Consider the following 23,480-nt stretch of genomic DNA (forward strand, 5'->3'; position numbering starts at 1 on the left):
AATAAATTTAATAAATTTATAAAATATTTATAAAATAAGTTTTTTTATTTTTGTAGTAAATAATATATTAAATATAAAAAAAAATATTTCAAAATTTTAAAATTTTACTTTTATTAATAAATCTACCATCTTAAGTTAATAATAATCTAATATTAATTCTAATAATCTTACGAATATTCTTAATATTGGTTTATTTTTTAATTTTTTTAATTCTTCTTTTAATACTCCCTCAAACTCAAAACATAATAAAGTAAAATAATTTTTAAAAAAATTATTTATTAGTATTAAAAATTTATTAGAAAACTGGAAATTATTAAAAAAAAATATCTAATTCTTATAATAATAATTAAAAATATTTTAATAATACCTATTATATTAGTAAATTTAAAAAAAATATTTAATAAAACTAAAAATATTATAATATATTAATAAAATTAATTATAACTAAAAATTATATATTAAACTATAATTATTTAATTATAATAATAAAAATAAAAGAAATTTATTTTTAATCTTATTTCTAAAAAAAAAAGATCTTTAAAAAAAAAAATATTAATAATAAAAATAATGATGTGTGTGAATTGAATACCTGATTGGGATGCTTGTAAGTTTTAATTAAGAAGCAGCCCCTCTCGTATTATGATACGATGTGGTCTTGGCGAATTCATGCATAATGCTAGCATAGTGGTGCACCGCGTGCACAATGATAGTTACTGAAGGCTACAGTGCTGGTTTAAGTGTCAGAAGAAGCCGGTATCAGTACTTCCACTCAATGCTGGATTCGAGCACTGAAGAGTTATAAATTCCGAGCATTTTCCCACTTCCTAATAATGTTCTTCCTACCAGTGTATCACTACAAAACATACGAAACACACATCCCCAAGCATTATCTGCATCATCAAGACTTATTCATCTTAAACAATTTTTCTTTTCACTTAGTACGGTATAATTTTGCATCATGACGACTCCTTCAATCCAAAAGCCTCGCGGACGAGGTCGTCCTAAGAAATCCTCCAATACCGGGAATGCTATACCACAAAAAATCCAAGAACGCCGTGGGCGAGGTCGTCCTAAGAAATCCTCCAATACCGGGAATGCTATACCACAAAAAATCCAAGAACGCCGTGGGCGAGGGCGGCCAAAAAAGGCTGCCGCTCTTGAGAGTAGCAGTAATCAGCCGCTAGGAAATTTGACATCTCGTCCTATTCGGCAACTAGGGTCCAGTCGACTGGTGGAGGACAAAACATACCATCGCAATATTCCTCCCTTAGAGCAGCAGGTAGAACCTCGGCTTGAATTAGAGAATTCTATGACTGGTCCGCAGGCTTTAGACAACCCTTCTCGAACTAGTGCTTGGTCTACCTACCGAGGTGAAGAAGTCTGTGACGCTATCGAAGCGGATTTGGACAATAAACTCGTTGTGAAGCGCCGGGCGCAAAGTACAGAATATCAAATATCGAGAATGTGGGCCATCTGGGAAGCGTAAGTGGTTTATTCACTCTCTCATGACAGTTGGTATATTAATGCTTTCCGAACAGATTCTCTAAGCATCGACGGGAGAATAACCCGCTTAACCACCTAAGAGGCGTGGATCCTAGAGAACTTAAAGTTTTCACAGATTGGTACCTTACTATTAGTAAGCGAACACGCAAGCAGAAGTCGATGAAAACACACATACGCCGGTGGAGGATGATGTACGATAAGCTTACAGGGCAAAGGTATCAACCAGATCGTGATGATGTTATGGATGTAAGTTCATTCTTCTCAAATGTTTAAAGAATCGCTTCTGATGAATTGTGGTTGTAGTATATTGGGACACAGATGTCTGACAAACATAACCTGACGGCATCGACAAATGATAAACCAATTGCAAATGCGGACGATCTTCTTGATATTCTGTATCACCATTGGCATTTATCGGAGCAGACCTTTCAAATCGAAAGGTTTCGGATTCAATTGGGTTTAGTAATCCTTATAGCGTGCTCAACTTCATGTCGTCCAGGCTCAATCGTCGAGTCCATCTCGTCTCGTGGGCTATGCTCCGAATATATAGTTGGCGATCCCGCCGGCGCCGAGTCCTACATCGAACCAGATTCTATCAAATACAAAGACATCGAGCTGTTCCTAGTCCACAATGAAGAAAACCGGAACGAGTCTTATTTAACTATGCGCATCCGAGTCCGGCTACAGAAAGGATACCGGAATACAAAGGAACCGTGAGCACTCCAGTCCTATCTTAATCCTTTCAAGATAACGCAATCCTGACAAAATACAACGAATAGAACCATATACAGTTTTACGGAAGTCGATGAGCCTTTAGGGTTCGATGTGATTAGCTATATGCTGGCCCTTGCGTTTGACGACGACGCATTTGCTAGCGAGTACATAAAACAACCCGAGGATCTTTATCAATACCAAAGTCGTGCGGACAAAAAAAGTCTTAGGTTTCATTGGAAAGAGAGCGTAATGGAGACACCGCTGATTCGAGACAGCATTAAAGCTGAGAGGGGATGGGAAATCTCGAAAGAAAAGGGTTTCAGCACACAGAAGTTGAATGATCACTGTCGGAAACTTGGTAAAGAGTTGGGATATCCTCGCCCACTAACCATGTATACATTCCGACGAGGGGCGGGAGAAGCAATGGATTGTAAGTTGTCACCAGTTAAATATTTACAGACCAAAAATCTCACAATAGTATAGCAAATATTTTCGAGGTAGGAAAGCGGAACATTAGCACCGCGGGAAGATGTAAAGCGATGGGACAACTCAGGCCGGAGACATACGATAAGAACTATTCGCCTCAAGCAGCACCCGATATTCAGTCTGCATTCCTCGGCCGGCCATCAAAAGACAAACTAATCCAACTTATGAACCACTTGGCTTTTGAAAGAGATCCGATGGCAAAGCGGGAAGCTGACAAAAATAAAATTGTGGATCTACAAAACGACACAAACTTCAGCGAACTCACCCAGGAACGTGACATCTTTAGGAACAAGTTGATTGATGCTTATAGCTCTATCAAGGAGGCAGAAGAGAAAGACCCAAATCTGCATTCACAGTATATTAAACTGAACCGAAAGATAAATACCTACCGGGAAAAGGCTCGTAGGGAGGCGTGGGACCGAGCCTACAAGCAGTATTTTTCGAATAACGGGACAATCGAGATTGATCGCCAAGCTCAGGGACTAACTACATCTGAGATTACGCCCACAGTTGAAATTCCCGTTGAGAGACTCATCATCGCGGGCCTTTTGTTTGGCGATGGAAAGACTGAGGTAAAAGATTGGATGGCAAGCCGAAATCGCAGGATCGAGGCGATTACGCACATGGTCAACCTTTGTCGGGTCAACCAGCCGCGGCGGTACAAACGTCATATTAAATTGGAGGGCAGCGCGACCCCCCCTCTAGCCGTCGGTGTTTGTGAAATTACCAGCAGTGGAGTCGAAAACGAATCGGATTCCCTTGGGATAGCAGGGGATACTACACTTGAGGGTCTAGCGTCTGAAGGTCCCACCGGCGAAGAGCCAACGTCGGAGAAGCTGCCAACCAATATACACCAACTACAATGTCCCACATGCTTTTATGGCTCCTCTTCATTCCCAAAAACAGCTTTTATCTTCACAAACGGTTGGAGCCTTCAACGCCACTTCCGAGATCAGCATCTCGCGTGCCATAATCCTGGAACACCATATTTTTGTCCTTACCCATCATGTGAATACTCAAACGACCATGAACCAAGCTTCAAGAATCATCTGTCATTAATTCACGACTTTGTAACTTCAAAATCCGATACTGTGTACACTCACAGTGGGAAATTGTAACTAGAAGATCAGAACTCTTGTACAATATCTAATACTCTCAGTTAGCTGCTAATTTATATTTATATACCTCCATCTTTTTGAAGCTAGCCTATTATATCTATAACGGATAACTTGGTTCTATGAGGCTTCGAAGACTACTTCCTCTCGGTAATTATGTAGCTCGTGTTGGCTGTTTAGCATATGCCTTTCTAGTAAGGTAGATGTAGTCCTATAATATGGTTTCAAGAGACTGATTGAACGTGCTACTTTTTCAGCGACACGGATTGTAATAAAAGCCTCGCTTCTAGCTATGTGTCCTCTAAACTAAAGACTGAGGTTAAGGAATCCCACAAACTCTAGATTTGCTGAAAACGCCGTACTTAGATTCAATTCATGTAATTCGACACAACTTCTGGAGACTGGATTCACTCAAGCCTCCAGTGGGCATTTTGGAGTAACGGACATCCCGCAAGTCAAATTGGAGGACTTCCGAGGCATTTGGAGGTCTGAGGGGCATTTGATAGCTTGCTGGGAGGCGTCATTTCCACCCGCAATACAGAGAAATTACTGACATACACACTTGGATACGGAGGGGTAGTTATAAGGAACCAGACCCCTTACAGGTTCCTAAGGCTTTCGTTGGAATTTGTCTACAACGATCTACGCCTCTCTATTCACCTCATAGTAATTCCGAGCACATAGCCGAAACCCAAAGTATTTTATTACTATAACCGATAAAATAACTAAAGCCTGCGAAGATAACCAAGCAGTGTCCACTGAAAACCCTATATGCGATTATGGTTAGGTTGCTCTCGAACTGATATTTTAGTTTCTGCGGGATGGAAGCTCGAATTGGTGCTTACGAGGACGCCGCTGAGTCTTTGTATCGAAGCTGCAGCCGAAGGGGAAGAGCCATGGTCGATTACTTAAGTAGAGAATAAAAAGAACCGTAGCCTATCTAATTTTGTCCCTCAATACACCGCCTTAAGAAAACTCCCGAGGATTTGGATTTGTAAATCTATCCTAAATTTATAAACAAATTCTTTATATTATACATCATGGCGATAAATGCACAGGACTATAGGCTGCTACGATTCGCTATATCTGTAGACATTTAACCTTAGTACTTGGTTAGGATACTTCGCAGAAGTATAAGTATCTTTCTTTGGCGAATATATCTCAGGTTGCATGTTTGAGAAGGATTCTCCACCTTGGAAGCTAAGTGGTTACTAAAATACCCTTCGGGGAAGAAACGGCTCGTAAAATTCCAGTGCCTGATAAGATACTCCTCCGGCAGAGGACTATTTCCCTGATCTTCGAACAACGCTTCCATAGAGGTCGCTGTCGTGATATGCTCCTCATCACTATCCTCTCGGAGCAAACGGGAAGCAAGATTCTTCAACTGCTGGAAAAGGCACTCGCCTTCTTCTTCAAAGTTACCTTGCGGCCATCGTGCAGTAGAATTCAAGAAAATAAGCCAAATATAGATGTGTGGCCCGACGGCAGGTTGATCGGCGCAAATAGTGAGCAAGGTACAAAGTATGCCGAAAGCTATATCTCGGGCCCGTCTCTGCGAATCAAGTTCACTTTTGTGGAAGAGAATAGAAGCAATCCCACAGACCGCCATGTGTGCACCCAATAGTTCGAAACGATAGCCCATACCTTCGACTTCTTTCTTTATCTCTTGCAAAAATGCTGTTTTTTGGGACTCTATCCCCGAAAGAGAGGCAGTGTCGAGAAATGCGTGAAGGAGCACAAACTTTTGTTCAAGATTATTCTCCGGTGTAAGATATCTCCTATATTCGGCATTGAGATCCATTAAAACGTCTTCGGCAAGTTCAAACGAAGATATCGAACTTCTAGCCATATAATAGCAGCTCATTTTTCGTAGAGGGTCCTTCGACAGCACACGGCCGAGTAAACGATAAGTATTGTCAGTACCTGGCTGCAGACGAATCGCCTCGCCGTACCACTCTCGAGCCTTTCCGCCCCAGAAGCCCAGACTGTCTCTCTCTTTTCCACTCCAACTCCTTGCGCGGTAACAGTGGAGTGCGAGATCTCCTAAAATATGTGTCCAAAAGCAGCGAAACGCCGGTACGGCTTCATATAACATGGTAACTTGTGAGTACACGTCAATAAAGAAACTATAGGTGGAATCCGAATTATCCCAAGTTTGTGAGTCCAGCGGGCAGCAGGGCAGTACGTATTCCAGCAATTCGAATGATATGGAGACACCGTATTGAAACCTCTCACACATATTGTATTTCCTGGGCAGATCTCGAATAGCTTGGGGGGCGATAGGAGTTTGAGACGAGTGGAAAAAATTGTAGAAGCACCCTACAAATGCTAAGCAAAGTTTGCTGAATGCTTGCAGCGTTTCCTGCTGGAATTGCGGCTTTGTCTTTCGTTCGAATAGTTTTTTACAGACATCTCTAAGTTTGGTCTCCACTAACACTATCTCGTCGTAAGTTTGACGTATATTTAAGGGTAGAGTTGCCAGTATCTGCTCATCGGTCCATATCTGCTGGTTGGTGTCAGAAGATACAGGGGTACTGAGGGTGTGGGCAGATGCCGCTTGGTTGGATTCAGAATCTCTAAAGGTACCGCCTAGTTAACCACACATCCGATATTCAAAGGGAGGCTTTTCAAGCTGTACCTTAGATATGACATCTTTAGATCTCTTTAGATCGATAGTAAGTTGGTAGTAGGTGTTATAGGCTGAATCGAAAAAAAAGTATAAACTTCTGGGTAGTATCTCGGATTTGCGTTGGGGCGCTTGCCAAAGTTCGCTACTCATGGGTCTCAATAATTGATGTATTACTCCTTGATCAAGTAGTGGGGTACCACGAGTTTAAGTAGTCACGCTATGGCAGGCTTCTAGGCCCTATATAACACAGCATATTAATACTAATTCCGCTCAAGATCGCCCATACGACGTATTAATGCAGGTGAGAAGATAATCAGATAGACGCAATTCAAAAAACAATCACAAATTCAAGTAACGGTTATTCTGATAATTGATTGATAGCTTTCAGGAACAGTTTAAGAAATATCAGATCGAGTATCTTTCGCTGAAAATATAAATAATCAGTATTCCATTTATTAGTACGTACCTAAGTATGTTCCCGCACTGAACGTCTGTTCGATTGGAGCGGGTACCCAGGGCGAAATGCCAAACTTCGGTCGAGACGAAAGTTCCCGCCCTTCCCTTGAAAACGATAAGCTCCACTTGTGAAAGTTTTTTTGGATTTGTTGCGACTCTGCTTGTGAAGTATATCGTGCTCGAGCTCGGAATGTCCGCTATAGTGGCTTAAACCCAAATTTTCCGTATTCTGATCAGCTGAATGCCGCCCCAATGATGCTACATGTATCTGACAGACACTCCGCCGTGTTCGTGGCCTTCGAAGCTTCGCCAGTTGGGGAGAAAAGGAAAAACGGCGGCTTCGAAGAGGGTATCTGATACGAGGATGTCTGACGGACAAATCTATATGCTATTTCAAACCTCAGAGACTTACAGAAGATACTATCTTGACCTTCGGGGACTAGGCCGGTTTACTCCAACTTGCTAAAGGCGTTCCGATGGTATACTGGTAATCAAATGACTAGTAGCTAAATCTCGAAGCCGTTGTAATTCGGCAACGAAAGGGCATGTTAAAAGGCCCTATAAAAAGTATATGGCGCAGTTCGTATACCGTATATAACATGTGATTTCGTAAAGTTCTTAAAGTAGGCCCCATTATTTTGTAACGTTCCATATAGTTACCACCCCTACCGTATAAAGTCAAGCCGCTGGCCACAAGTCACGTAACGTGAGAACCTTTTTCATTCCTCAAGTCCGCTGGAATCTGAACTCATCTACCATATGCCTTCAATTTCAGGTTCGCCATGGCTTCTTTACAACAATTTGCCAAATCAGGTTGCTTTCAAATTCTCTCAATTGAGATAATATGCTTGGATGCCGCAATTTTTGAACGTTATGAGAATCGCATTTTGCTAGCCTTCACTGGCTCTATGACAGGCGCCTCAACATCGTTCGCTTTGACCGACTTTGTTATTCCTCTAAGTTCTAGTATTGAGATCCAGTTAATTATTGCAGTTTACGCCGCACTCGCAGACGCTATCACTACAGAGTCGATGGACATTACGATTAATATCCCAAATTCTTCTCTTGTCCTTGCAGTTAACACAATGGTCTCTTCTGGTACCTACAACATCGTACCACGATCTCACGAGTCACAAAACACCAATTTTTGCCTGGCGAAATTGTGTGTCTTGATCGAAGTTCTAAAGGAGCATGGGGTTCAAGTCAGGGCGGAGTTCAGAAATCTCGAAGCAGTCACAACAATCGATGTATATAATAAATTCGCATCCATTTTCTTCGATTACTATTTTACATAATCCGGTTATCAAAAGGCCTTTTCCTCCAATCAAGTACCATCGAGCCCTCGATATATACATCGGGAACTAGTCGCCATTTATTATCGATCACCTTAGTTCCTTGGTTAAACCCCTCAAACACGAAGAGAACATTTCATTGGATTCTCCCGCACGCTCAATATGAGTCGGACCAATCGTAACTATGTTCGTTGAAACGACTGAGCCCACTGCGATAGAACTCCGTGAGTAATAGGGTCTTTAAGTACTCGTAGTTCGGAGTCGAATAGTAGCTTAGCTCTCGAATGTATTTTAACATGTGAGAGATATTTAATGGTAAATTATAGCAAAGATCAGAAGCCGCAATGCAATTCTTTACCCTCCCTATTTCACGCTCACGAGAAATTATGTTGGAGACCTCGATCCCTTGCCAAGGCAGCTGTCCTCTGAGAAAGTAAATGAGCATATAGACAAGAGATTCAAGGTCATCTCGACGGGAGGGAAGATGGCCGTTGTGGATGTTAACAGAGCAAAATCGTAACGTCCCAATGATGTTGCCGGTTTTACAAATTTCATCGTTCCGGTGCTCTTGTGTTTTGGGATCTTTCCAGAAGCTGGATACTCCGAAATCGATCAGGAAAAGGGAGTTTTTTCCGTTGCCGCGGCCCATGACTAAATTTTCTGGCTTGATATCGCTGTGAAGAACCCCTCTTTCGTGAACATCCTCGAGATGACTTAACTATATTCCAGGTAGAAGTTAGATAATTCTTTCTTCTTTCGAACGCTATACGATTCCAGAATTCTATTTACCAATTCGAACCCAAGTTTTAACACCGTACCCACACTGAAGCTTCCGCCACAGAGCCTAAGAAAATATCCTAGATTCCGGCCGAGAGGCTGCATAAACAGATATGAGCCTTCTGGGTAGGTGAAATAGCTGTGAATTACCGGAATACTACAAATTCCCTGAAGCTGTCTTCACCGATGTCAGTATCGCAATTAAGATACGATAAAGTTTTGTACTACCTGTACATCATATATTCACGCTCAAGAAGCTTATGCCTTCTATGGCAAGATTCAGCCTTCACGACTAGCTCCACTATGCGACCCGGGGGCACACTATTACCTAAAGCGTATATCGTCAATACTTTATAGATATCTTGGGAAGTCTAATTTAAAACGAGCAGCGGGGTACACGTACATAAGAAGGTTTCCCCGTGTGCTCCCGCACCGATTCTCCCTCTAAAAATATACTTCCCATGAAATCGAGATATCATTGTCGTTTCCGTCTGCATTATGTGAATTATCGTTTTCGTCGCCTTATTTCAGGGGCGTGGTGGTCTAAGGGTCAATTATACAGAGGTCGTGGCTTAGTTGGTTGACGGACTAATGATATAAGTTCTAGGAATCTTAGGGACTAAGGAGTAGGCTTTTATAAAGTTTCCATAAGATCCTGATTTTAAACATACATGTTATTGACTAGCTATTCGGCAGCTTGCAGAGAGGCCAATAATAGTTTGACTTTCAGACAGCACTAGACCGGATAAGCAGTGCCTACCCTTCTATACTAAATACGTAACTCCGACGAAGGATCCCAGACATATCTCTCATTTTTAATTGAGTGCATTAGCTTTCGATCCAACCCCGCCAGCCATATATATTCGCTATGAACTACTTGCAATAAGTCACTCCTGGCCGACCTAAAAGCGGTGCCCACATAGTCGCCAAGTAGGAGCCGTACGAACAGGTCATTGAAATCTCGCAATGCCACGAATCTTTCTAAATGGGTACGAATGCTACCAAGAAGTATACAAGCAGGGTGAATATCAGTAATCTCCATCAAATCCGATCGGTATGGTTTTTTCTGTTCCAAAGGAATAACTAGGGAGTATAACCGCAAAGTTTGCAAGCACATAGCCTTGCCGAAATCGATCTTCTCCTAGAGGATGGCTCCAATGTTAAAGAAATGATCCTCCACACCGCATAACATGCCAACGATAGCTCGAACTTACCACACTACAGCTAACCCGTGGGGGAATATCGGTGACGATGAGCGATTTCAATCTTGGAACGGCACGGAAGATACCATTAAAGACGGTCGCGTCCTCGAGCACCTCCCACTGCCTTAAAGGAAAGGCCCAGCATAGTACTGTAAGATTAGAAAATGATGATAATGCCGATAGCAATGGTTTCAAGGGTGATGTTGTTCTATCAAATCTTTCCCTTGGATAAGACCAATCCTCTTCAGCCCACCACGTTTTAGGCGCGACGTAATACTCTACCGGAGCCTTTAGAATCAATGTTTGCAGAGTATGAATAGATGAAAGTACTGAACATAAATCGGTCCCACCAGTGATAGACTCCTCCGCTGGTCGCGGAAGGAAGGACTCGAAAAAGAGTTCTCCTGGTCCACTGAAATTTGTAGAATTAATGCGAAATCTTTCCGGGCCAGCCCTCTCGATGAAACCAGTGACCTTGTCAAACGGCATTTCTAAGGACTCGAACACGGCTGGGTTCCGGCTAACCCATAATTCTAGCCACCGGTGTAGTTAGAATAGAACTATTCAGCGAGATATCTATTGGCAAGGGATTTTGTGCGGAGCTTACCCATGGGACTGGAGCTACCACCAGCCGCTCCTACAGCCCCCTTTTTCCAGACCCAGCTACATTGACTTGGTTCAGTGCGACCATTGGGTGTTAATACTGAGGGCCCCGTTTTGGACCACCATACTTCATCTCCAATTTGAAGTAGGGAACCCTCAGAGTAAAAGGCACATCCACGATGAAAATATGGGTCTTCGAGGCGTGATAAATCCCGTACAATCCGATTTATAATCCAGTTGTTTGCTTGCGGGACCGCTCTACTCTGATTTCGATTTTTGTAGTCGGTAAGCCATGCTACTAATTGTTCATACTGAGGATTTTCAGCGTATATCTGAATAAGACGGTATATCTCAATAATTGACAAGTACTCTAGCACCATGAAAACTATTTCGATTGATAGCAGGTCCATTTAAATAATAGTAAATCAAGTCCGGCGAATAATGGGGATTGGATGCGTTTGTAAAGAGCTAGAGTCGGGTGAGGTATCAGAGGCAATATATAATCAAAGCAAGGAGCTCATCACTTGTTTCTGCACTATCAAAATGTCTTGTGTTCAGGTTTCTGTACACTTGAAGTTCATTCTTGACCTAATTCGATTGATATTGCTAAGGTCCCCTGGCTATCTTACTTGCGTAGCCAATTGTGTGATAAAATACAATAAGGAACTAGCTTTCCCATCAATCCAATTTGTAAAGCAAGGAACCGGAAGAAGATCTCAAGAAGGTGTGTGAATAATAGCAATTGCAATCAACACTATCAAACTTAAGCTCCTCATAATTGGTAATTGCGGTCCAGGTATAACATTTATGGGCAACGTATTGGTTTTCATAGCGGGTTCCATGAAAGATGTCGATTTTAAGCCGCTGAAAGCTCGGAGAGTCTACAAACCTCTGCAGAGTACTTTCAACCATATAGCGGTTGATTTCTGGAGCGCTGAAACCTCTCGGCCCCAATGAACGAAATGTAAGCGCCCTAGATGCAGATATTTCGAGAGCTTGCAGCGACTCAGGGATTTGTAGGGTATCCTAATTGTATCATTAATCCGAGATTCTACAGAGCGCGCGATGATTTCGAACACATGATTTAACTCACCAAATTACAAACCGAAACGGGGCCGATACGGAGCAAACGCGTAATCCTGATGCTGGGGAAAATCTCCCAGATTTTATTAAGACAGGCAACGTAATCATCCCCAAATCCAGGACCGTCAATTTCTAGAGTATTAAGCCGGATCTGCGCCACCCCTAGGGCGTGGAGTCCGGCTATCAAATCTTCAGATCCATTTTTTACAAAGTTGCCGACCCTAAGATGTCTGAGGTATGGCATCCTTGGCGCCACCGAGAGGATCTCCAGTGGTGTATATCTGCAAAGCTGCAAGGTATGGATGCGAGGCAGTTCAATTCGAACTCTGAGTGTAGCAAAAAAGTCCCCTATCTCCAATTGGTTATGCTATTCAAGCTTTTCGGCGTGTATGTGGTAGATATGTGTCTTACGGTCAGTATAGTTACCTAGCTCTACTGTGGTGCCCCCGCTAGAGATTCTCAGAGGTGGTATATGGGCAAGATTATCATTTGCCATCGACAAAAAAGTCCGATCAACTATTTTGTGACAAATAAAGTTGTATTCATCGATGAAATTTGGTTCGTTTTCAAGACGAAGCGACCATAAAATTAGGTCTGGTAGCTGAAGTTTCGAAAACGTATTTTGAAGTATGTTTTTGCTGAGCTTTAGGATCTCCATATTTCGCAGGATACCAATGCTACGGTGAGCTGTTTTAGTATATATCAAGTCGTGGGTAGAATGTGCCTCTCTTTCTGACATCTAGGAACGATACCAGGCAGGATTTAGCAGATGGTTAGTTTATATATCCACTACCGGTGATAAAACGGCAAGTTGGAGATCCCCAGATAGTCTTAAACTATTAAAGTGTTGACTGTTGGAATATCAAAACAGGAGATTAAAACGCTAGTCCGTATCTGGGATCCCATCCGAATGGGTTTAATGCCAACGCCAACACAAGTCGGTGTCCGAAATCCAACGTTCAATCTGTGGAACATTAATATTAGAAGTAGTAATACGCTAAAGCGACAAGGGTAAAAATCACAAGACAGGATTTTTCCTCCCAGTTGGAATGAACCCAAAAAAGACACTTTCAAGCGAGAATGGGACTTCCTCCAGCCGGTCCGAATCAGCCCTCATGCAGGGGTGGCGCCAATGTCGGAAAACTTTTTGGTAACGAATGAAATTCCACGGCTTTTATGAGAAGTGGATGCTGAATATGGGATTATATGCGCTAGCCGTCGAAGGGGTCCATCTTTCGCACACAATCGCTGGTGGCAAAGATGCCGAGTGCAACGTTTTGCAAAAGAAACATTTCTGTCCGAGAAGTAATACGCTAAATTCAGCCGGATCGGGATATCTCAAAAGCAGGAAACTTAGCGCATTACTCCTCAAAGAAAAATTTGCAATAGAGGAGTAATGCGCTAAGTTTCTCGTCCAATGAGGAATCGTCCACGGGCTGCGCTTCCCGGACTGTGGAGACGCGCTAGGCTTTCAGGCAAATTCACTCGTTGCGGATAAGGGCTTTCATTGTTGTATATCAGCATGTCTCCACTACAAGATATCAAAAGATAGAGTCTTTCGCCGAAACATTCTGATCAGGACATTTTACTTCAAAGCCTTTTTCACTCTTGAATCCATGTGCTGAGAGCAATTCGTTATAACAGAATTCATTATATCTATGATCTAACCAATTCGAGTGAGCTGACGAGGTCCCCGCTTTCAGCCGTTTCTTCTTCTGCCGCAGGCAACCACCAGTAACTCGTGTCCGTAAGTATCTCCCACGACCGATGCCGAAATGCTAGGATGGTATCATCTTGGTTGTCACACCTTTTCCCACAAATTATATCACAACGTTCCAGTCCCTCGTTTGTCTCCTGCACGTACTGTAGCCATGTTTCCATGCCTTGAATCCTCCCAACATGTTGGGCAATGGCTCGCTCATGCTCCCGTTCCAAATGGAGGGCTAGAATACCGAATTTAACGTCTTCTGACATCATAGTGGACACCCATTCGCAATATTTTTTAGCGCTTGCTAGGGTTGTAAAAAGATAGAGCATATGTTCGCAATCGGAGAATATAGAGGGCGGTGGCGTGAGGCAATAACCGAAGTTATTTTCTTTGACAAATAGGGCGACAATGTTGATACCGCCCACATAGTATAGCCAAGCTCCGGGACTAACGGTTGTAGTCTTGTTGAACGTCGGAGTTATCGTCCGAGTCCCTGTCCGTTGCTGGAAGACAATCCTCGCATGATTTTCACTTCGATATAGTTAGTAAATGGTCATATCTAAATTCCGCCTGGCAGATGTCGTACCGCAGTCTAGTGATCGCGCATAAGAGTATAATCTCTATTGGCTGCCACATCACCGTATATTTTTTCCAGGGCTCGGAGAGCACCCTCTGAATGATAATTTCTGGAAGCCCAGCTTGCGCAAGGCTTTGGCCGTAGGTTGAGGAATCATGACTTTTGTGAGTTTGAGATACCACGATTGTTCTTACCACTCTCCACAAATCTTCAGTATCTTTGATAAGCTCTCTTTGTGTGTATATGACCTCTGGGTCAATGGAAAGACCCGTGATCTTAAGAAACATAAGGACTTCTTGCTTAGAAACATCTGAATTGCCGGTAACTGGGCTTTGTTTAAACATTCTTCTGATGGTTTGAGCGTAATGCTGAAGAGCCATATTGCAAGGTTTAATCAATATTGTATATCCGTTAGGAAACCCAAAGAAAAGTTGGGATCATCAACCAGCACTCCTCCGGACAGAGCTTTCGCTTTAAAAAGAGTAGCGGACCAAGGGGTGTGAATAACAAAACCGAGCACCTGAAAACAATCGACTAGCATAGCCGTAAAGGGAGAAAGGAAAAGAAAAAAGAGAAAAAAATAGAGGCACATGCTCTCAAAAACAATTAAGCTGACCAACGTAGTAGCTTCCACCCCACCACTCAAGGCTCATTCGCGGAATAAAGCTCATTCGCGGAATAAAGCTCATCGTCCGTAGCCGTAGACTCTTGGTTGTTTCGGTCGCCCTGCCCGAAACGGTGGTTAGCCATATGTCTAATTTTTGATAACAAACTCCCCTGTAGTATCCAACAGATATATTGTATTGTACCTTATTCTTGATGACATAATATCTATTGCGGACAGCAAAGAGGGTAAAGTTTGTATTGTATTCGCTGTTCAAGGTTGTTTGGATGGAGGTGAAATCATCCTGTCTCTCTCGAAGGACAAGTAGTCGTTTTTCCATATCCTCACTCCACCTGTATCTTTCACCGCTTGGGGCCATTTTTTTGCTTTTATTTTAATTTTTATTTTTATTTTATTTTTTGGAGGGGGTGGTGGAATATGGAGAGCTGGTAGAAAAGTAACGGTTGCTAACTTCTCTGTGTTTTCGACTGATTCAATGTTGACTTGACGTCGAAATCCTTGAAAGTTAAATACCATTTAAACGATGCAATACGGCAGCCCAAGGCCCTGCTGCGTGTTGTACGGGTCACCTGGTTGGCTTTTGGAGCATGGCTTATGTCTCGCCTTTAGGCGGATTGGCTGTATTGGAGGCTTGCTGTGCCCCTCACATACAGATCGGATGGACATAAATAGTCCCTCAGATCAGGTCACACCTCCAACTTCTATAGGACCGCGTCGTTCAATCAGACTCTTAGTTATTTTGCAAAAAAACGAAATGGACCCGAGCGATTTTGCTTCTCATCTATTAAATGATTACTCCGGTACCCTATCGCCAGGGTACCACGCTATCTGCGACACAGTTACGCCAAGCTTCGCGCAATATGTGCAACCACAGACTCCTCGGACACCTCGTAGGGGATCCACTGTGCACGGTGGTACCAGCGCCCATGCCACACCTAACTACGATGGAGCGTCAGGTTCAGAGCCCAACCAAGCCTTCCAAACACCTATGCAAACGGAAAACACAGGGCTTCTGGCCTATACCCTACCAGCTCAGACAATGATAGGTAGAATCAAAACCCTTGAAGCCCAGTAAGTTTCCTGAGAAATAGGCCCTCCCACCTACCAGACTATTGATTTCTTTACAGGGTTAAATCTATGACAGAAATGTACGTTGTTTGCATGTTTGGTATCCATTATCGCGCCCTAAATTCGAATTCAAAGGTCTGACTTCTAAAGGCTTACCCTCATGAGAAAAGCGATGGCCATGTGGGTAGCCCTAAAAATAAGCTGAACTTACATTTGGTTGCTCTCGCTGACACTGGAAAAAGAGACCCCTCCGAAAACCAATCGATTACGCAAAAGTGGGTATAATAACTTAGATCCCTGATGTTCGTATCTCGCTAATTAGAAATATGGCACATTGCCAGGTTTGCTGTTCATGAAGCAAGCATGTTGTAAGCTTTTTTCGTCCGGGACCCTTGGCCGCAGCTCGCTAATGGACTATCTCGCAGGGCCCTGGGAACAAATACAGAAAGAGTATACAAGGAACTGACAGATGTCAGAACAGAACAGAAGGCAGACCGAAGCATGTTGGAAGGACTTCGGGAGCAAATTGAGTCCCTACGGAGCGAACTGAGAATTTTCCAGTCAACGGTGGGAACAGAAGATATAGCCAAACCAGATCCTAATGGTTCTGTGAGGGCGTATGTTAAATAGAAAGCTAGCCCCAATCTAACTACCAGGCATCTTGCATTTTACTTCATTAATTTCGATTGGTTTTTTTCCCCCCAAACCTTCGTACTTTGAATTGTGTTGAATCCAACGAGATCAGCCGAATCCGAGTCCAGCGGGCTAGAAACATCAAGACCAGCGTCGGCCTGCCAAACCTTGCATCCAATGCCAGGACCACCATATAGCGACCAAGAGAACTTATACATTCTGTATTTGTTACCGAGCGTCGAGTGTCTGAGCCGTAACAGAGCGGAAAGTATGCGTACATTTCTTCTAAGAGGGTATCAGGTTGATCGCTCAATAGATGGACTAGTCAAGAAAATGCAGGGGCTCAAAGCGCGGTACCGACTCGTGAATGACCAAGGGAACTTAGACCAGGGTCAAATCCACGCCGCCATGGACGAAATTCTTGCGGAGAGCGTGGATACAAATATAATTGACCCTCGATAACCAAAAATGATCATATATAACTTGCCACCGAGCCTGCAGTGCACTATCACCTGAAACGACATTATCCTCCAACTTTTAATTTCATTTTTTTTTTTTCTAAATCTTCCTAGACAAGAACAAGCAGCAACATATTTTCGTGGGCGACAGCAGAAAACCCACCGAACCAGTCTCGTAACCAGTAACCAGAAGGACGAAAAAATGGCAACATCAACCTACACCCAGCAACACATGCACTTCGCTGGGAGGTGCCAGCAATGCGCGGAAACAGAAACGACCCGCACTCTCCTAGAGATGGAGCTACAGGCTCTCTCAACCGAAAACATCAAGCTTCGAGAGGAACTTGGCCGCGAACACAAAAGAATGATTGAATCCATAGATGCCCTGCACCAGCAATATGAGGAAAAAATTCAAAAACTCAATAAGGAACATCTAAAAAGCCAAAAGAAAACCCTGGAAGACATTTTCAACCTACATACCCGCAACCTAGACATCCGAAATAATCACACCGATACCATGCTCTCGAACGAGATCTCGATGTTGAAGGTCCGCGGTCGCACCAGACCGAACCGGTGTCTTTCTCAATCACGCGCGAGCCAAGGGCGACAAGAAGACACCGACTACTCTCCCAAAGTCTCTGAAATAGCGAGAACCCCCGAGGCCTCTATCGACAAACAGATTTCCCAATGCTAGATGAAGTCTGCTTTTTTCTCTTCTAAATTCTATCAAGGGGTCGAGGCCTTGTTGACATTGCCCGTACCCTTCGTAGAGACCATTCATTTTGGTCTCTTTCGAGATTATCCGCAACTTCCTTCATTTGGCATGTCCTACGATGTATTGTATTCAAGAATATCATAGTTTCTTCAATAAACTCGTTTCTGACTCGTACGTCATGTTCCAGACTTGAAACCCGGGTCCGTAAAGTAACGTTCTCATTTTTGAGTTGCTGATAGGTTGCGGGGCTCTTGCACTCGTTTGGCCTTTTGTTATCTTTGGCTGGAACTGGAGGAGGGCGATCTGATGTTTGCCTCTCCATAGCTTTTTACGCTGGTGGAGTGACCGACGACTTTGAAAGGGTAAGAAAAAGAGAAAATCAAAATAAATCAGCGAAAATGGATAGGACGACGTAGGATTAAAAATCCCCAACAGAGTGCATGGAGGCTTGATACTATTCGTAAATTCCTCCTTGTATTTCGACTAACTAGATGCCGCCAGGAGGAATTTGGACCCTTTTAAGTGGGTTTGGTTGGCCAGCCTGTTTACCCTATAAACCTGAGACCCTGCCCACTATCTCCAACACCCTATACCCTCCCGTACGGTATATATATCCCTCTCGCGTGCATCTGAGAACCACGAAAAATATCAAGCACTGCATTTCAACTGCCTTAAAAATGGATAACCACCGCGATCGCAACGTTAGCCGGCCGGTGACCACCTGGATGGCTAGTCCGTCCTCGTTGACTCAATCACAAAAAGCTAAGCCATTTGCTCCACTACCTGTGATCGCTGAGGCTACTACCTCGAGGCACAATACGGCCATAGATCGAAACCAGACTAATCGAAAACCGTACACAAACGTCGAAATCCACAATATACCTCCAATACAAGATCAGCCTAGTCAACCTTCAATCCCGGTTACCGTCTCAAGCATTTGGCAACATTATCTCAGAATCTGCATAATTCCGCATTGGAATAAATGGTATTTGGCCCTTCACAACCAAGAAATGAACCTGGTTTTAGTAAGAAAAATCACTGCCTCGAGTTTTCACGCTATTCAGGATCTTCCTGCAATCCGACACGAAAACATCGCTACTTTCGAGATTATTTTCGAGAGCCTAGTACCGTCATCTCGAGAGTATTATATAGCAGCCGAATATATGGAGCTAACACTACAACACTTAATCGACTCGGTATTTGACCTTGAGGAAAGTGAGATTGCTACTATCATACGTGAGGTAAGCGTAATGCACGCGTTTGTAGAGATATATTTCATAGCATTCAGGCTAACAATTTCAACGTCCAATGCAGATATTGGACGCCAGAAGCTTTCTCCAGATTAACGGTCTCGACCATTGCGATATCACCCCTTCTCGAGTTTTCATCTCTGCTTCGACCGGAAGTGTTAAGATCGGCGACCCATTCGCAATCAAAAAGATCGATACAAAAAATCGACAAGATGCTCAATCTGGAACTCGATTTACGACGCTCATCCTTGAAATGATGCAACACGGAAGCTCCAGCTTTGATAACCAGCAGCCAGTTATCAAAGAACAAGAGAGGTGGTCATCGGACCTCAAAAACTTTTTGTCCATTTCCTCAACTGCCTCTCCAGCAGAGATGCTCAAGGTTGGACCCGTAGTGCGTATCGGAACTACGATTATCTGTGGACTAACTCAGAACCGCATTATAGAGCCAATATATAACACGATACCGCCACATCAAAACTGGGACTCTGCTCCGTATTGCTCTTCTTGTGATGTATGCGACTTATCGACCATATGAGCTACTATCCTAATATTGCACTATTGGCTCTTCGGACTGAGAAACAGGGATTGCTTTCCCTATCGGCTAAGGAAGTGTTTCCACAGTTCAGATTAAGTGCAATTAATATGTACTTCTTTCAATTTATCTTTACCAAAAAACATGTTACATTCATTCTAGACGAGCGCTACACTCGAAACCTTATTCCTGGCAAATGATGCTATTCTGTCAAATTCGAGATATATTATAACTATGAGACTTGTTATCTGAATAGCAACGAATGCCTTGCAACCGAGCCACCAAAAGCACCTTACGGATAAACCAATTTCCGAAGCTTTAAAGCCTGGGTACCATTGAATGATGTATTTGAAGATTTTTGAAAGGTGAACCTCTGGAGGGGAGGACTGCAAGTACTTCAATCTAGCAATGTCCCCAGCCCTTGGCGAATGTATGGGGGCCGTGATTACCAAAAACGGACACCCGACGTCAACATCTGAGTGGCCTGGCACATCGAGATATGTCGGTGCCAAGTATACGGCCAGAAACTCTGATAGATAATCAAAAGTAACTCTGTAAAGTGCGAAGGGTTGTTCGTGCTGGAATTGGCCCAACTCCCCTTGGAGTAAACTTGTCTTTGCGACTGTGTTGAATTGGTGGGTTGGGATGTAACTCGAGCTTCTAACAATAAAGGGTGGGGTTTGTTGGTTGTGAACGTTATCTTCAGATTCGTTTACGATATGATGTCTACCGTTTTGTAAACGCTGGTATAGAGAAGCCCCGAGAATTAAGAAGCCCGCTCTCTTGGAAATGGTCCATGTTTTGTAGGGTAGGTCCGATCTGTGAATCCCTAGACACCGTCGTCTTTGGGTATCGCGTTTGTGTTGTCGAGTGAAGGGAATATCGATGTCGATATGGATGTATCGTGCTTCGACGCTCCCTACTTTGAATTAGCTTAGCATTTGTAGGCCGAACGAGCACTTCAAATAACCAACTCTCATTATCTTTTATTTTGATCGCTTCCCAATATCCTACTTCAGTTGACATTTTTGCGAAATGGAGTACTTATATCATTAGATGAACGATTACGAGAGGTTTCGAAGTTATTCTTCCTTCTTTATATACATTCAACCAACATGAACCTGCGCAACCGGCTCCATAAACCGGCTCCATAACTACGTTATGCAGACTTTATTTCAATTCCCTTAGGGCGGGCCCAATTAGGTTATAAGTGGTCTCATAGGCTTGCTCTACGAATGGAATCGCGCTTTCAGAACCTGTGTGCGCTTAATCTCAGTAGCGACACTGACTATAGATTGTGTTATGGCCCGTGTTCTCAAATTTTGCATGCCGAAGGAGTTTATTTGAAGCGTAACTACCTATATATACCTGACATCGCTTAGCTGACAGTTGCGAGCCTTATTTTCGGACCCAGCCTTTCTCCGCACCTATCATATGTGGATACAAGAATCATGTCACACACCGGAATTCCGTTCCCCCAGCGTATCGCGGACCGAGCGGGCAACAAACGTCTTGATTCACAGACGCAAGGCTACAGGGGGAAATGTAGAATCAGTACGAGATACTTAAGATTCAACAATGGGAGAGTGTTTAGCGAAGCCAAAGTACGCGAATGGCGCAATATCTTTAGTCTAGGGGGCTGTGATCGATACTCAAAAGATTTGGTTCTTGCCGCCATTGTTTCTCACGATCAACTGAGTGAGCTGGATTTTGACGGGAATATGATCCAACAAGCCAGCAGTAATATAGAATGCCTTTATGGGCGGGAAATGATAACGGCTGCACAGGATTACCTGCCTTTGAGGGATGATTGGTGGTACGTGGATATATATCACGGTATGAAGCAGAAAACAACTCTAGGTTACTTGACAGGACTTGTGCATTAACCCTCCAGCACGTTAGGACCAAATGAAACTGTTCAGGAATTTCTCAAAGCGGAGTTTCTAGAGCGATCCGTTCGAAAAGATGAGTTTACAGACGGCGAAATATTTAGAAAGATCAGACTATATGCACAAGAAGGCAATTTTGAGAGTAGTCGAAAGTGGTGGTCCCGGCTATCTCCGACAAAAGCGAACAATCTCAAACAGCTCTTAAAAAATAATTCCCTATCTTCGAAGTTCGATTCGCTCCTTAAATTCCCCGGCCTATGGCCAGATATCCAGTTGGGGATGTTTCATACTTTGCATGGCGCCAAGTGTCCAGAGGTTTGGCCCTTCCAGTACCAGGCCGGCTACGGGATTTCGGTTGATTAGTTTACTTTCAGGAAATCTGTACCTATTTAGATAATATCTACGACGTTTGGACGCAAATAATCGGTGAATATCGGCCTACACTCCTTGATCACAGCACTGTTCAAGAAATACAGCTTCTAGATCCCAGGTCGAAATCCGATCGACGGCAAATTGAGGATATGTTTCGTAACCGTAAGGTTTTTTTGCAATACGGCGGCGTTGTAGAATTATCTCGGCTCCAAGCAAACGTTATGCAGCTCCACCGACCAATAATCACGATTTTTACGCTACTCGAAGATTTGAAGTATCTTGAGAGCTGTTCCAAATCCCTTCGGCTAATTTTTAACCCAGCTAGCGGCCAGTCAATGAGAGTTTGCATGAAAGAGTGCTGGAAGTCCCCTAAGCGCATATTACAGATTCAGGAATTTGACGAGTTCCAACCCTTGTCCGAATTGATGAACCACGAAGAATTGTTTTCCGCCGTGTACCTGCAGATCTGGATTTATGCCATGCGCAATTTTCACATGTTATCAAACTCACCCCGAAAAGATCCAGGTTATCCAAAACCCCAATTCAAAGGTACCCATCCATTCTTTGCTTTCAGACTCGCTCTGCTAGCCCGAGAACTTGGGTTTGAAAACACTTTAGTCGACGAAATTTTGCATGAGAATGCATACCGGAATGTCGCAAGAGCTGTACTCTCAGACCTTTTGTCGGTAGATACTAGTATCAGTGAGCTAGAGCCTACTGCAATTTTAGACAGATTGGGGGACAGTATAAAGGATGCATTGGAAAGGATTCATGGACCGATTACAATCGAACATCCAAGCGTTCTAGAGTCTACAAATAATATAGTAAAACTGAAGCGCTGCGGCAGACCATATATGCAGTCACATCAAAATGACCGCAATCACCTTTATCTCCGCCAAATCGTGAATCTCGAGGAACCTTCATCATCTATTACTTCGATCCATGTGAAGAGGGCATTCATTTTTAATTTTTGGGGCGGCTTCCTGTCGGGGATTACTACCGTGAGTTTCACTTTGACCCAATCTTCGCGATGTTCTAACCCAAAATAGGGAGCACTGCTGGCTAGCAATAGGAACCCTGATCATGAGAGAGACACAGCCGAGCATAGCGCCGGAAACCAGCCTACAATTCGGGTAGAACAAATGGAGATTGACGGGTCACGATCGGATACTCAAGCAGGGCCCGAAAGGAGAAAAGGGACGAATAAACGAGATCATGCTAGTGCCCCAATGCAAAATGCGCTAGAGGTGGGTCCGAGGGAAACGAGGGCGAAAGCAGCTAAGAGGCTAGTTCAAGATAATGGCGTCTATAATATCTTTGCAATTACAAATAACGCTCTCATCGTCGGCGTTGATGATCACAATTACCAAGGAAGCATTTCATTTTCCGTATCCGGCTCCCGATACCAACTACATTTTCATAAAAATCTTGTCCAATCCCGCATAATAGATTTGTCAGGATCCTACAACCTTACCGATTGCATTTATCTGCGCAATGGCAAGTCTTACCAAAATAAACAAGCTTCCCAAGCTTTCGCTCTTTCAGAGGGAATCGCCAATATTGTGCTTGTTCCCAAGAATTTGGGCCCGGCAAACATAATACACCAAGTCATTCCCGAAGTACACTCACAACTAGGAGACGATTTGTTTAATATTCTTAGGAGGAAACTTGATCGACGCACAGAATAAATGAACTAGCGCATCAAATATGAAGTACATAGGTTCGAAACAAGACTTATGCCTTAGAAGGGCCGTATTCCTAGAATGGGTCACGACTCAAGACATTTAACG

At 43.3% G+C, this 23,480-nt stretch overlaps 12 protein-coding genes across 12 annotated transcripts; 6 read left to right on the top strand and 6 right to left on the bottom strand.

Moving 5' to 3' along the window:
- Nucleotides 1-958: 958 nt before the first annotated feature.
- AOL_s00088g1 (uncharacterized protein) lies at nucleotides 959-3,821 on the top strand (the record flags this gene model as incomplete). The annotated part of the gene is made up of 5 exons (XM_011125698.1): nucleotides 959-1,482; nucleotides 1,539-1,749; nucleotides 1,807-2,216; nucleotides 2,283-2,647; nucleotides 2,701-3,821. The coding sequence occupies 5 exons, from the start codon at nucleotides 959-961 to the stop codon at nucleotides 3,819-3,821; spliced, it is 2,631 nt and encodes an 876-aa protein (XP_011124000.1).
- Nucleotides 3,822-4,920: 1,099 nt separating this feature from the next.
- AOL_s00088g2 (uncharacterized protein) lies at nucleotides 4,921-6,470 on the bottom strand (the record flags this gene model as incomplete). The annotated part of the gene is made up of 2 exons (XM_011125699.1): nucleotides 4,921-6,394; nucleotides 6,457-6,470. The coding sequence occupies 2 exons, from the start codon at nucleotides 6,468-6,470 to the stop codon at nucleotides 4,921-4,923; spliced, it is 1,488 nt and encodes a 495-aa protein (XP_011124001.1).
- A 1,215-nt stretch (nucleotides 6,471-7,685) lies between these two features.
- AOL_s00088g3 (uncharacterized protein) lies at nucleotides 7,686-8,198 on the top strand (the record flags this gene model as incomplete). The annotated part of the gene is made up of 1 exon (XM_011125700.1): nucleotides 7,686-8,198. The coding sequence occupies one exon, from the start codon at nucleotides 7,686-7,688 to the stop codon at nucleotides 8,196-8,198; it is 513 nt and encodes a 170-aa protein (XP_011124002.1).
- Nucleotides 8,199-9,606: 1,408 nt separating this feature from the next.
- AOL_s00088g4 (uncharacterized protein) lies at nucleotides 9,607-11,187 on the bottom strand (the record flags this gene model as incomplete). Its single annotated transcript, XM_011125701.1, has 4 exons — nucleotides 9,607-9,627; nucleotides 9,850-10,113; nucleotides 10,187-10,707; nucleotides 10,782-11,187. 4 exons carry the CDS (start codon nucleotides 11,185-11,187, stop codon nucleotides 9,607-9,609), a joined length of 1,212 nt encoding a protein of 403 aa, XP_011124003.1.
- A 268-nt stretch (nucleotides 11,188-11,455) lies between these two features.
- Nucleotides 11,456-12,104, bottom strand: AOL_s00088g5 (uncharacterized protein; the record flags this gene model as incomplete). The annotated part of the gene is made up of 2 exons (XM_011125702.1): nucleotides 11,456-11,803; nucleotides 11,871-12,104. 2 exons carry the CDS (start codon nucleotides 12,102-12,104, stop codon nucleotides 11,456-11,458), a joined length of 582 nt encoding a protein of 193 aa, XP_011124004.1.
- Nucleotides 12,105-13,516: 1,412 nt separating this feature from the next.
- On the bottom strand, nucleotides 13,517-14,525 carry AOL_s00088g6 (uncharacterized protein; the record flags this gene model as incomplete). Its single annotated transcript, XM_011125703.1, has 2 exons — nucleotides 13,517-14,099; nucleotides 14,155-14,525. The coding sequence occupies 2 exons, from the start codon at nucleotides 14,523-14,525 to the stop codon at nucleotides 13,517-13,519; spliced, it is 954 nt and encodes a 317-aa protein (XP_011124005.1).
- A 262-nt stretch (nucleotides 14,526-14,787) lies between these two features.
- AOL_s00088g7 (uncharacterized protein) lies at nucleotides 14,788-15,128 on the bottom strand (the record flags this gene model as incomplete). The annotated part of the gene is made up of 2 exons (XM_011125704.1): nucleotides 14,788-14,871; nucleotides 14,955-15,128. The coding sequence occupies 2 exons, from the start codon at nucleotides 15,126-15,128 to the stop codon at nucleotides 14,788-14,790; spliced, it is 258 nt and encodes an 85-aa protein (XP_011124006.1).
- A 396-nt stretch (nucleotides 15,129-15,524) lies between these two features.
- Nucleotides 15,525-17,623, top strand: AOL_s00088g8 (uncharacterized protein; the record flags this gene model as incomplete). Its single annotated transcript, XM_011125705.1, has 6 exons — nucleotides 15,525-15,841; nucleotides 15,898-15,918; nucleotides 16,009-16,113; nucleotides 16,180-16,206; nucleotides 16,264-16,455; nucleotides 17,044-17,623. 6 exons carry the CDS (start codon nucleotides 15,525-15,527, stop codon nucleotides 17,621-17,623), a joined length of 1,242 nt encoding a protein of 413 aa, XP_011124007.1.
- A 698-nt stretch (nucleotides 17,624-18,321) lies between these two features.
- Nucleotides 18,322-19,432, top strand: AOL_s00088g9 (uncharacterized protein; the record flags this gene model as incomplete). Its single annotated transcript, XM_011125706.1, has 2 exons — nucleotides 18,322-18,885; nucleotides 18,959-19,432. The coding sequence occupies 2 exons, from the start codon at nucleotides 18,322-18,324 to the stop codon at nucleotides 19,430-19,432; spliced, it is 1,038 nt and encodes a 345-aa protein (XP_011124008.1).
- A 155-nt stretch (nucleotides 19,433-19,587) lies between these two features.
- Nucleotides 19,588-20,455, bottom strand: AOL_s00088g10 (uncharacterized protein; the record flags this gene model as incomplete). The annotated part of the gene is made up of 2 exons (XM_011125707.1): nucleotides 19,588-20,348; nucleotides 20,404-20,455. The coding sequence occupies 2 exons, from the start codon at nucleotides 20,453-20,455 to the stop codon at nucleotides 19,588-19,590; spliced, it is 813 nt and encodes a 270-aa protein (XP_011124009.1).
- Nucleotides 20,456-20,880: 425 nt separating this feature from the next.
- Nucleotides 20,881-21,681, top strand: AOL_s00088g11 (uncharacterized protein; the record flags this gene model as incomplete). The annotated part of the gene is made up of 2 exons (XM_011125708.1): nucleotides 20,881-21,245; nucleotides 21,324-21,681. 2 exons carry the CDS (start codon nucleotides 20,881-20,883, stop codon nucleotides 21,679-21,681), a joined length of 723 nt encoding a protein of 240 aa, XP_011124010.1.
- A 158-nt stretch (nucleotides 21,682-21,839) lies between these two features.
- On the top strand, nucleotides 21,840-23,378 carry AOL_s00088g12 (uncharacterized protein; the record flags this gene model as incomplete). Its single annotated transcript, XM_011125709.1, has 2 exons — nucleotides 21,840-22,691; nucleotides 22,740-23,378. 2 exons carry the CDS (start codon nucleotides 21,840-21,842, stop codon nucleotides 23,376-23,378), a joined length of 1,491 nt encoding a protein of 496 aa, XP_011124011.1.
- Between the last annotated feature and the right edge of the window lie 102 nt (nucleotides 23,379-23,480).

This window comes from Orbilia oligospora (assembly GCF_000225545.1).
Source record: "Orbilia oligospora ATCC 24927 unplaced genomic scaffold scaffold00088, whole genome shotgun sequence".
NCBI lineage: Eukaryota > Fungi > Ascomycota > Orbiliomycetes > Orbiliales > Orbiliaceae > Orbilia > Orbilia oligospora.